General features: G+C 34.4%; 2 protein-coding genes across 5 annotated transcripts in view; one reads left to right on the forward strand and one right to left on the reverse strand.

Moving 5' to 3' along the window:
- Positions 1–11583, forward strand: part of SLC39A10 (solute carrier family 39 member 10) — a 93124-nt gene extending 81541 nt beyond the window's left edge. For 3 of the 4 annotated variants that reach the window (XM_027563276.1, XM_027563295.1, XM_027563285.1), the window contains 2 exons: positions 3259–3449; positions 8807–11579. In XM_027563276.1, coding sequence (XP_027419077.1) covers positions 3259–3449; positions 8807–8965 — 350 coding nt within the window. In that variant the 3' untranslated portion in view covers positions 8966–11579. Of the gene's footprint in view, positions 1–3258; positions 3450–8806 lie in introns of all 4 variants that reach the window. The other variant, XM_027563267.1, reaches the window with a different exon arrangement.
- Positions 10154–13511, reverse strand: part of DNAH7 (dynein axonemal heavy chain 7) — a 273330-nt gene continuing 269972 nt past the window's right edge. The window contains exon 65 of the mRNA XM_027563310.1: positions 10154–11976. Coding sequence (XP_027419111.1) covers positions 11770–11976 — 207 coding nt within the window. The 3' untranslated portion in view covers positions 10154–11769. The remainder of the gene's footprint in view (positions 11977–13511) is intronic.

Below are 13511 nucleotides of genomic sequence, written 5' to 3' on the forward strand. Positions count from 1 at the left end.
TGCTATATACTAGCATTGAACAATTAGAAATTGAAATTTTTAAAAAGTAATGTTCACAGTAACACCAAAAAATACAAAATACTTTGGTTAAATCTAACAAAATATACAATAGAATCTGTATGCCGAAAACTACAATTTGCCAACAAAAGAAATCAGAGGAAACTTACGTGAAGATCTATTGTAAGTTTATGGACCAAAAGACTTAGCATTTCTAAGATACTAATTCTGCCTATAGATTCAGTACATTCCCAATTGAAATCTCAATAGACTATTTTGGAGATAAATGAATTTTTTACAAAAACTTTCATGGAAAGGGAAAGGAATGGCCAGAAGAATTTTAAAAAGTAAACCAAGGTTAAATTTAAGACTTGTAAATCCACAATAATCAAAACAATTTATATTAGTTAAAAAATAGGTACATAAATCAGTGGAACAAGGTATAGAATCCACACACATATAGCAACTTATTTGCAACAAAAGTGCAAAGGAAATCCCATGTAGAATGAATAGTTTGTTCAACAAATGTTTCTGCAATAATTGGATATCTACTTGCAAAAAAAAGTCCTCCTACCATAGACAAAAGTTAAAAATGGATCATTGATCTAAATGAAAAAAATTTTAAATATAAAAGAATTTTAGAAGAAAACACAGAAAATCTTGTGTATTTTGGATTAAGCAAGTTGTTCTTCTATACAACACCAAAAGCATGCTCTACTAAGGAAAAAAGTAATAAAGTGGACTTCCTAAAAAGTAAAAACTCTACACAAAAGACACTTAAAGAGAATGAAGAGACAAGCCAAAGACTAGGAATAAGTATTCGGAAAATATATATCTGATCAAAGTCTTTTGGGAAGTTTAAAGACCTCTCAACTCAGTAATAAGGAAACCAACAATTCAACAATTTTAAAAAAATGGGTAAAATACTTGAACAGGCATTTCACTAAAGAAGTTATGCAGATAACAGATAAACACATGAGAATTCAGTACTGGATTTGTCATTGTGGGCTGGAAAGGATCAGGAGCAACCAGAACTCCTGTCTACATACAGGAGACAAAAATTTTGGTTGATACAGAAATTTATTTATGAATGTGTATAGTGGCTTTATTCATAATTACCAAAAATTGGAAACAACCTAAATGTCCTTAAGCTACTGAAGGGATAAATAAGCTCTTGTTCATCTATGCAATATTACTTAGTGGTAAAAAGCCACGATTTTCTGATATAAATTGTAACATGGATGAATCTTAGATCACACTAAGTGAAAAAAAAAAAAAAATCCAGACTCAAAGGACTACATAATTTATGTGATGTTCTGGGGAAGACAAAACTGTAGGGACAGAAAGCAGATCACTAGAAGTGAGGGGCCTAAGGAAATTTGGGGGTTTGGGCAGGTAAAGAAACAGAGTCTGATAGTTATGTTTACATAATATATATACTTTTTTAAAATATATACTTTTGTTAAAACTCAGCATCACAAAAGGGGAGGATTATATATGTAAGTTATACCTTAATTTTAAAAAGTATTAAGTAAATATCTCATCTGGAATCTTGTCTAGTTAATTCATGCTGTTTTGTAGTTATTCAGGGATGAAAGTAATCATCTTCCCACCCAGTAATATCAGGAAGGCATCAGAACTGATGTTTGTACTTAACAATACTTTGGTTCAATGAGTATTCAATACTGCTCCTTTAAAAATTCTATTTGAAATTATAAAAGGAAACACTGTATTTTATAATCTAAATGTCACTTCTGTAGTCTCATTTTATATTACCTAAACCCTGCTAAATGAAATTGTCCCTTTAACACAATAGATGGGTGAATTATTGAAAGTATGGTGAGGAACTTTGTAAAGGAAGAAGTTAGGGAACTCTTTCCCTAGAGGAAGCTGAGGAAGAAAGGCCAGAGGAAATTAAAACTCTAGAGAAGAGATAAAAATTGACATTGAATCCAAGTCTCAGCAGGAGAATTAAGTATTTAAGATGAGAGAGAGAAGCTATAGGATGTATAGTAATATTAGGTGGAAACTGGAGAATGGCAGTTTAGAAGCCGTTGGTAGTTAATCTCGATTGTATTATCTTTCCCAATAATGTTGCAGGATGTAGTTTATAGCATTTCATTAGAACATGGAAAATAATGCCTTGCACTAATTTCTTTGTTGTTAACTTCTACTTATCTATTATAAATGAGAATCATGTAATCATAACTTACACACACACACCCCTAGATCATGTGCTTTTAGTCACGTAAGGTATCTTTCTCATGGGAAAGAAACAGTATTCTTCTCATGGGAAAGAAATAGTTATTCTTCTCATGGGAAACAGCCCTCAGTATTCTGTATAGTAACTTGCATCTACTGAACATTCAGTAATTGACTGGATGTTTGTATATTTAGTAGCTAAAACAAAAAAAGTTACAATTAATGAAACTATTGCTGTTGACCCTTTAGCTTCAAGACTGTTAGTTCTAGCAACATTTTGCCCTTCTAGTAATGTCTCTCTAATCAATATTTAATCCTTTATTACCAGCTTTAGACAGATGAGTGAGAAAAGTCTCTCTATTCTTTTTACATTTTTAGGATTTTCAGAATTAAGATTTAACTTTTCTTTTGGAATAAAGAAAACATAAATGTAAACTGCATACAATATACTTAGAATCTGTTACCTCTGTTCTTTCTTAGCCCATTTCCCTTAGAAGGGGCAGACATCAGAGTAGAGAGCTTTATTTGTTGCTCACAAAAAGTGCTGTGGTGAAGTTCTTTTTTCTTATGTCTTTTTGGTGTTCTGTAAAATTTTCATTTCAGTTATCAAGTAACATTGACCTTGCTTTTTGATATACAGTTCTTTGAGTTTTAACATGTATATAGATTTGTGTCACTGCTACCACCATCAAGGATAACAGTTCCATCATCTCAACAAACCCCTTCATGCTGTCCCTGTGTAGTCACATCCCTTTTCTATCCTTGCCCTTTGGTGACCCCAAGTGCTCTTCATCACTATCGTTTTATCTTTTTGAGAATATCATATAATGGAATCATATATAACCTTCCAGACTATTTTTCAGCATGATGCCTTTGAGATTCACCCAAGGTTTTGCATGTATTAAGGTTTAATAAGTAAAATTAAATTTCATTATAAAATTTCAGTTATAAAGGTATATCTTTTAATGTCATTCTTAATTTTGTTTTTTTGTTGGTGTTTTCCTGAATTGGTAAGTAAAATCCTGTGGTTTTAAAACTTACCTTATGTCTTAACTGCAGGTGATTTTGCAGTTCTTCTTAAAGCAGGCATGACTGTAAAGCAAGCAATTGTATACAACCTCCTCTCTGCCATGATGGCCTACATAGGCATGCTCATAGGCACAGCTGTCGGTCAGTATGCCAATAACATCACACTTTGGATCTTTGCAATCACTGCAGGCATGTTCCTCTACGTAGCCTTGGTGGATATGGTAAGACAGCTTATTTTATATTTTTGTTCTTACACTAAACCTGTAAATAGAATGAACTTCCAAAAATGGAAGAACTCTTTGGATGTAGTTTGAAAGACTAATAAATATAACCCATTTTAAAGACATATGATATCTTAAATAATCTATTAAGACATTTAAGTAGGAGGATTCCTTCTTTGGCAACCAGTTATCTTGAAAATTTTTGATCAAATAATATTACTACTCAAAGTAACCATCAATAATATTTAAAGGTATAATTAAAAAATTACTATAGTACTTTGAAGGTTTTGTAATATTGAGGTGGAAGTGTTTTTTTATGGTTAACAAAATAATTCTTTGAGCTTGCTTAATAGCAAATAGGAAGGAAGTACTATATTTCTCCAGCCTTCTGCAGAAAATGGTTTATATTCCAAGGGGTTTATGTAATTGCCCTTATTTCTAACTTCAATTTAAAGTTAATAAATCTGTAACACTAATTAGTTTAATTTTAATTTTACTTTTATACCCTATATGTGTTAGGCAGTGTGTTTGCAAAATAATTTGGTTACTTTCTGTTTTTAACTAGATAACTGTGTTCACTTTTCTACCTAGTAGACTCTAGTAGATAGTCGCGTTTCAGTTATATAACCTAAATTTTTAATTACAGAATATTTATTATAGCAAGTTTGGACAGTAAGAAAAAATAATTTTTATTTTATATCCAGAAGCAGCCATTTACCTCCTCTCTCCTTAAGCCTCTAACACCTCACTTACTGTCCTCATGTTTAGCTGATGACCTTACCTCCTATTTCATGGAGAACACTGAAGCCACTGAGACAACTTCCCACTAGTTCCTGTCACCATTTCTACTCATTTCCCTGTGTCAATGCCTGTTTACCTTTGTCCCTGTTACTATGAAAAAACGTCTGTGTTCCTACTAGATCCAGCTCCTTCAAACTGTTCTCTAGATCTTATCTATCCCCTCTCTCACCCAACTCCCTTAAATTTCTCCCTTTTTCCTGCGTCATTTATTTTTCCCTCCTGCTGGATCATTCCTATCAGTGTATAAACCTCGTGTTACTTTTCCTATCTTAAAAAGGTAGGGTGGAAGAGGATCTTTTTAAATTCCAGTTTCAGTTTTAGCTACTGCCCTATTTATTATTCTCCTTCCCAGTTATAATAATTACCCATTCTTGTTTTTTAATTCTTTTCTCTCATGAGTCTAGCTCATTAGGTTTTTTTCCTGACTGTTCTGCCAGGTTACTTTGTCAGATCTACCATTCACCAGAACATTGCTAAATCCGCTGGTCACTTACCCTGTTCGTCTTCATTTCACTTTTCCTAACAGCAGCATCTGGCTGTTGATCATGCTCTTCTCTTTGGAATATTTCCTTGGCCGTTGGCTTCTGTACCACCACCATTTCCTGAATTCCCATGTTTCTGGCCTTTTCTTAGTCTTTTGCTGGATTTTCTTCTCTTCCCTTACCTCTGAATGTTGATGAAAGTCCTCTCAGTAATCTTACCTGGTCTCATGGCTAAAGTCTCATGGCTTTAAGTATTTATTGGCTGATAATTTCTAACTTTGCAACCCTCACCCTGTGGACCAAGGTGCGTGATAGGCTACAGCCCATGAGGTCACAAAAAGTCAGGCACGACTGAGCGACTTAGCACACACACACAATGAGGGTGTATCACATCACATTTTTTGTGCTTCTCTGGTGGCTCAGACAGTCAAGAATTGGCCTGCAATGCAGGAGACCCAGGTTTGATCCCTGAGTTGGGAAGATCCCCTGGGGAAGGGAATGGCTACCCACTCCAGTATTCTTGCCTGGAGAATTCCATGGACAGAGAAGTCTGGCGGGCTACAGTTCATGGGATCACAAAGAGTTGGACATGACTGAGTGACTAACACTTTCATTTTCTTTACATCTTTAGCCCAGGCCATTTCCTTAACTCCAAATTAGCATTATCTACCAGCTTACCTGAATATCTAAAAGGTGTTATAAACTTAATATATTCAGAAACCAGCTCTTGATATTTGCCAACCCTACTCCTTACACCAGCACTTCCTTTAGAATCCTCCATCTATTTTTTTTAAATCCTCCATCTATTAACAATAACTTTTTTCTTCTTCTTTATTCTTTCTCAGATCAAAACCTTGAGTATCACTCTTTGACTCTCCTTTTTCTGTCCCTTCCACATCTACTGGGGCTCCATCTCCTCATCACCTATACTCTAGTCTCCTTCCAGGCACCATCATCTCTTTTTAACTGTTCTCCCTGCTTTTTTACCCTTGTCATAGCCACCACACTCTATATCTATCACCACACCTTGGGTGACTTTTTTTTCCAAGTGATCCTTGTAAGATTAGATTAGATCATATCACTTGTGAGCTTCAAACCCTTCAGTGATTTTCCATCTCATTAAAGCAGAAGCACAGAGTTCTTGTTTTGATCTTCAAGGTTTTTTATCCTCCTTTTCCATCCCTGATTTTCCTAACCTTACCTCACTTCTGCTCCCCCAGGAGGCACACTCTGCCTCAGGGTCCTGGCTCTCGCTGATCACTCCTGTGGAATATTTTCCTGAGACATTCTCCCGGCCAGTTCCCTTACTTCTTGAGGCACCCTATCTAAAATTTCAGTCTCCACACCAACATTTCACATCCTCTATTCCTACTTTACTTTTTCTCATTTGCACTTGCATCTAAATTTACTAATAACACACTGAACATTTTTTTTATTTATTGAGTTCATTTTGTGCCCCATTAGGCAATCAGTTCTCGGAAGGCAGGCATTTTTATAATATTTCAGTTACTGCTGGAGATGTATAATTAATTCGTAATTAATTGAATGAAGAGTGGATGAGCTAATTCTTATATTAGAGAGCTAAACTTGTAAAAAGAACAAGAGTGTCATTATAGTAAGGAATTAATAGTCTAATGAAGAAGAAAAGTAGCCATCAATTACAATCTTTTGTATGCACATTATGATAGACTGATGTACCATGTTTGTGAAATTAGAGTCTAGCTAAAAAATTGGGAAATAAAATTAGGCAAGTTTTTCTGGAATAGGAAATTTGAGCCAAGTATTTAAAGAAGGTAGAAGAGTTTATCAGAATCAAGAGGAAAGGGCATGTAAGAAATAACATCATTTCTTTTACCAGTCAGTCTACTCCTGGGACTATATTCTGAGGAAATAAAATGATTATTGCTAATAAAGCAAGCAAATAAAAATGAAATCATATTTCATATTTCAAAAAAAAAACCTTTTTGCAGAGTAGTTATAATGTCTCAATTGAAAACACCTAAGTATTCTAAAAGACAGGGACAAACTATCAACATATATTTTAGGACTCATTTAGGACATATATTAGGTAATATATCTACAGTGACATTAATTATGTAGATGGTGATCAGATCATGAGTCATACAATTTTCCATGCTAAAAAGGTTAGTCTATCTTATGAATTTTGGGAGACCATTAAAAGGTTTAAGCAACAATGACAGACATTATCTCATTTTTGTTTTATAAAGATCACTTTAGCTAAAAGGAAGAAGTTTATGTTGATTTATATAGTCATTAAGTAAGACAGCATCAATACCAGTAGTTTTAGTTTTAGACAGATAACAAATTGGAAGTTTCTGGTTTTTGGAAGCTTTGGATAGCACCTGTTTATCAACAAGCACTGTTGCATGTTAACACCTGTGGTCATACAGGTAGGTACTGGCTGGCTCTTAACTGGTTATGACAGACAGTACTGGTGTTAGCATTCAGGACAGAATTGAGTGTGAGGGAGGCACTATGGTGCCTCTTCTTGTTGGTATCTGCACATGTCTAGAGGGAATATTTCTGTGAAATGTACATTGTTTATGTTTAAATACTAAGGACAGTTAAAAGTTTTTGTAACCATAAAATCTTGGGAAAAAATTTTTTGTAACAATAAAAGTAGTCTTCTTTCTAAAATGATAGGTAAGAACCTGCCAGTTGTAGTCTTAATCTAGGGGTTGGCAAACCACGGAGTTTAAATATTTATTATTTCTTTTACTTTTCTGTAAAAGAAACAATAATAAATATTTAAACTCTGTGGACCATATAATGTCTGTCACAGTTATTCACCTTTGACATTTATAATGGTCTCTACTACTTAATTCTGCTGGATAAGAACAGTAACCTCCATTAGCATACACTACTGCACAGACTTCTATAAACCGAACATATAACCAGCATGAAGTAGTTCTTAAATAGGACTCTCAGGAGATTGTTAAATATTACTGTAGCACTGTCAGAGCATGGTAATTGGATTAATTGTACTCATTATTTAATAATGAATAATGATATTTCTTCCTTGTAGACATTATGTACTTAACACTGCATTTCTCCTCCCTAAACCCCAGAGTACCAAGATACTGTTTGGAGTAAAAGCTTAGTGTCAAGTAGAGTAGCATATCAGTGTCCTGTAGGTATTCACTCCAAACTTGAAAAACAAACAACAAACAAAAATGAATATGAGAATTGGAAATAGTTCTTTTTAAATTTTGATTATGTTTGGGTGGGAAGAATGTATGCTTATAATAATGCACATACATTCATTCTTCAGCAAATCCTTTTTACTTAGACACATTAAAGATTTTAGTTTTATACTTTTCTATGGATTATTTTTAAATGTGGTATATGCTTGTGCTTTAGAAGCTGAACTATACTTTTCAGTGTACTGTGCCTTTAAAGATATTGGAAGCTTTCAAATTTTAAAAATGTTACCACTGTTAAGAGAATATAATACCTTGTGAAGATAGCATGCATAACTTGGTAGTACTGCTGCACAGCCTTGATACACTATTTCTGTCTATTATTGGAAGAAAAATAATGGCTTTTAAGAGCATAAAGGTATCAATTTTGGAATTGTCTTGTTACTGTGTATCCTTGATGAAATGTGCAGTTGGAAATGAGAATTTAGATGGAAAAGGGTGAATAAATGATAGTTTTGAATGAAATATCCCCCAAAGGAATCTTACTTTCTCAGTGAGCTTAAGATATATCAGTAAGTGTGGGAATGGTGGTGTTTTTTTCCCTGAGTTTCATTGGCAAAACTGCTAAAGTTTTATACTTTAGCAGAAATGTTGGCAGACAGTAAAACTTTTAAAAAGTAACTAATACATATATGATGTGTTCTGTTGGGAGGTGAGGAGGGCACAGATTTAGTCTTTATTTAGTACATAGCTAGAGCATAAAATTTCTAAGTGTTGGACTAAAATATGGTTAGCACCATGTTCAAAAGTATTAGTAGTTGTGCTTTAGTCACTAACTTTCTTAAATAGGAAAATGTTTTAAAAAATGAGATTATACAAAATTGTTTTAAAATATTTAAAAAATATTTTTTAGCTTCCAGAAATGTTGCATGGTGATGGTGACAATGAAGAACATGGCTTCTGTCCAGTGGGGCAATTCATTCTTCAGAATTTAGGATTGCTGTTTGGATTTGCCATTATGCTGGTAATTGCCCTCTATGAAGACAAAATTGTGTTTGACCTCCAGTTTTGACCATTCCCAGCAATCACTGCTGATGATGAGAATGTTACCATGCAGCTTTGCATCTGTTCCTTGTACTGTAAGCACATTGCTCAAAGAAAAGTCAGTGGCTTGCACTACTTACAAGTTCATAGATTTGAGCCTAACCACAAAGACCAGTGCTCAGTACTGTTTTCCCTGCATGAAGGGGTCTTTTAAAAATATAAAACTTGTGATAAAGAAAGGAGAAAATGGGACTCCATGAACCAATGTTGATATAGGTTTGATTAAGACTTTTTATAAAGAAATAATCATATAAAAAACACTAAAGTAGTCTCTATTAGTAGAAACTTCTGTGGCTATGCAGAAATAGAAATTGAACCAAAAAGAAAAAAAATCACTTAAACTTTAAAAATATTTTAAATGGACTTCGGGCAGACTTTTCTTTGTGCTAAAAGTGAATTGTAGTGTCCTTTAATTCAGCTACATATGGGATCAACATGACACAGCTTTGAAGCTGCATAAAGTAGGACTGTAGCACCTAGAGGAAAGCTCAGGCTGCATTAGAGTATGGATTTAGCATTGGGAAAAGGCCCTTATTCTTTGAATCTAGAGTTACTATTTTTGTATATATTTGCATAGGGTTTAAACTTGCAGCCTAAACTACTGAAATTTGTGACTGTACATTTGTGTGAGCTTCAGTTTAATGACAGATTCATAATGGTTCTTTGTATTAATATTATACTTGGTGTTTGGGCTTTTTTTTTTTAACTTTTATTTTTGTTTCAGGTTTTTTGGTGAGGGTAAGGGGTTTGGAGCATGTGGTAAAATGTTTTTTTTTTTTCCTTAAAATTGTAACCCTTTAGAATATATCAGCAAAATGAAGAACCCAAACATGGTCTAAATATTCAGATTCCCTACTTAAACAGAAATAATTAGTTATTTGGGAAATTTAAGTTTTAAATGTACCCAGTGCTCTACCAGTTTGGCACTGGGAGCTAGAGCACATGCTGTGGCTGGCAGTAAGGCTGTTAAGTCAGCAAGTTTACCATGTCCATAATCTGTACGTTGAGTGTAAGAATGGTTCTGAGGGTGATCTCCATTGATGCCCTGGCTGTCATGGTACCGGGTGACTTGGAAGATGCAGTTAAGTAACTCGGCTGAAATCACTTATCATTTTGTGCCAACATGTGCTTTTCGTGCCTGGTAGGAATTAGTCTCTTTTTTAGGTGCCCTGTTCTCCTGCCATAAATGGTGAATGATTTGTGAGAAGTGCAAGCCACATTTATCCTGAATTTTGACCTAATAATTTGTAGTACTAATCATATGCATGTAGCTTTTCTGTTTACATCTTGTGCCACATGGTCTTCATTTATGCCAGGTAAACTGTATTTGAACTACCTGCGGGCAGCTTTGTTTTGATCTGCTTGGCTACCTGTGTAGCGGCTTTAAAAATCTTACTGTTCAGATATTTAAGAGCCAAACTCGTTCCATTCCATTTAAAATGTCTTCAGTTGGTCCTCCTCCTTTCCCCAGTTCCTTTTCTCTTACTCCATGAACTTTAAAACAAAACTGAGCAGCACATGCATCCAGGTATTAAGAGTATTGCCAGTGTTTCTCCTGTATGGTGTAAGCAAGGGGTTCATTAGGTGTTAGTTCCTTCATTTATGCTTGAATTTGAAAAATTATTTCTTGCTTTCTTCATGGCTTCCTATAACAAGTAGGAGTTTTATACTTAGATTACTTTCAGCATTGGGCACTGAATTAGGACAGTCCTCATCTCATTGCTTGACCCTTCAAGCAACCTAGCTAAAAGGTGCTGATATTTTATTTAGTACTGCCAACTTCAAGTGATTCAGATATCTTGCTTTCTGAACCAAGGTATATTTATAGTTCATTTTGGGGTCTTTATGCCCAAGGAGAATTCTGCATTCCAGCATTAAATCTGCTTAATTTTAAAACTTTTATGAAAAGCAACAGCTGGAATATACTCCCAGTCTTAAAAACAAATGCCTGATTTAAAGCAAATAGGTTATGCTGAAGTATATAAAGTTTTATATTCTCTCAAAAATGGTAGTATCTTTATTTGCTAGATTTTTTTTAAACTTCTAAGAGGGCTGTAACAGTTGCTGCTAGTGTTTTTCTTGGGGTTCCACCAGTATTTAGTTTTTACATCATCCTAATGTATAATTTCAAGTCTTACTAGACAATCTGAATTCCACTACATTTCTGTTTGGCTCCAACATTCCATTTAGCTTGACCAGTCTAATTTAACATGTGTTTGTTGGAGGTCATTAATGTTACTTGTACAATGCTGTCACTGTGTGACATTCATATGAATTTTGGTGTATATCACATTGCATTCAATCAGCTGTGATTATGCTTAGAAATACTATAGTAACTAGATGCAGTGTGAATTTTTTCCATTAACAGTAAGTCAGTGGCTTAAATGTGATTATGGTCCTGCAAGGTGATACTTGCTAAAATATCTAAACTTTTTTTTGTTGTTGTAACGGAATCATTTTTTAAAAATTTATAAAGCTGGAAATGATCAAATGCTGTTTTTTCATTGTCAACAGTGGTGTGTCATTTTATGTATGTTCCTAATGCTTATGGAACGCTCCCCAAATAAAGTTATTCAAAAAGAGCAACTATACCAGTGTGTCTTATTTAATCTGTTAGAATAGTTCCTAACTTTGAAGTATGAGTCATTTTAAATATTAAGTATAACTTTAGTCAAATTGACTTAAACCAAATAACTTCTTTAAAAAGTAAAATATATTTTCTACTGACTCATCTAACAAAGAATACGAAAACAGGGAAATGACACCTTCTAATTATGAATTAAGTTGACACAGCAGCGCTACACCCCGTCCAATCCAGTGTTCCTTGGGTTGGTCAGAGGGAAGAATCATGGCAATCACAAAATTCGTAGAATGGCCAGTGGTTGACAGTGTTCCTCTCCGCTCACTTGTCTTATACAATGGGGCAGTGTAACTTGGTCGTTCTGGTATATCTGTTCTCTTACAGGGCTTTAGCCACATCTAGAAGGAAGTAGACAAAATTTAAGTCAAGGCTGTTTGTTATATTTATATATATTTGAACTTAATGTGGGATTACTGGCATAAGGTTAGTTATGTCTGCAAATTTCTATGGGCTAAATTGATTTTATTTTTGTCAGCAGTGCTGCCATTGCTCAAAACATTTAGAGCTCTCAGAATTATCTTCAGAACCAGTTTAGAAGCTAAATAAGAAAAAATAGTGATCTACTCTAAGAAAGCATACTACCCATCTATTCATCATCTCCCTACCATACCTACCTGAGGATGACTTTTGGTGCTTACACTAATAATAAAATCAGATATACTTTTCAAAGGTGAGAACTGCTACCACTGATATTCAAAATTATGTTGCTTTATTAAAGGCCAATCCCAAAATACTCTGAAAGGATTTTTATCAGTGACTGTTGAACTAGATCACCTCCCCCATGTTAAAGGTGACTATTTTAAAAGGGCTATTATTTTGTGCTGTTTAAAACACAGTTGCTTTTATAACTGCAATACAACTCTATGATTATTCTTAAAGAGTCATTAGTCAAGTTCCTAGAATGTTAAGTATAGTTGAACCTCACTAATCTCAATAAAATTTTAGAGCAAGTTAATTTCTGAATATAAGAGTAAAGAACAAACTATGATCAAAAAGGGGAAACAGTGTTTCATTTTTAGAACTTGAATACCTTTGTCCAGTACTAATAGCAATTCTTGATGTCCCCACTGTTTGGAATTCCTTTTTTTGTTGTTGTTTCTCAGGTTTAAGCACAAACTGTGTAAAGGCGCTAATAAGGGTACTAGTCTCTCTGCCACATAATCGTGGAGATCTAGAAAGCTGTTCTTCAGATACTGTTGAATACAAGGACTTCACACTCAAGTTGGACATGGTTTGTTTCAACTAAGTGGATTTTTTTAATGGGAGTTTTTCTTACTAGTGACTTCTTTTTCAGAAGATTATCTACTTAAAATCCTATTCACAAACTTGAGTTTCTATATGAAAGAAAAAAATTGATCCAGATCGACTCCTGAAATTGCAGACATTTTGCCCTTGTGACTTTCAGTTTGGGTCTCTTATTTGAAACTTTATCTGTCCACAGTATCTTGGTATATATATGGCAGGTTTCTTGCAATCGGCTGTCAGCTGGTCCCTCTCTGTACCTGTTAGAACTGCTCTGAAGGATTATTGCCTGTCTTTGAGTGGCTCCCAGTGTCCCACAAACAGAATTCATATAAGTTCATGTAAAACTCAGCCTATATTTTATCACTATCCCAGACTGACCCCTCAAATTATGTGAAAATCTCTCTAGCCATCTTCTCATAATGCAGTAACAGCTGGAAACTTAGTATTTATATAGCTTAGTATGCCCATGCTAAAGACTGGTGCCTAGAAAACAATTTTTTTAAATGGATGGTTTTCATATAACTATCTTTTAGTCATCTCATGAGAAGAGTTGACTCATTGGAAAAGACTCTGATGCTGGGAGGGATTAGGGGCAAGAGGAGAAGGGGACGACAGAGGATGAGATGGC

The sequence above is a fragment of the Bos indicus x Bos taurus genome, chromosome 2 (genome assembly GCF_003369695.1).
Source record: "Bos indicus x Bos taurus breed Angus x Brahman F1 hybrid chromosome 2, Bos_hybrid_MaternalHap_v2.0, whole genome shotgun sequence".
NCBI classification, from domain to species: domain Eukaryota; kingdom Metazoa; phylum Chordata; class Mammalia; order Artiodactyla; family Bovidae; genus Bos; species Bos indicus x Bos taurus.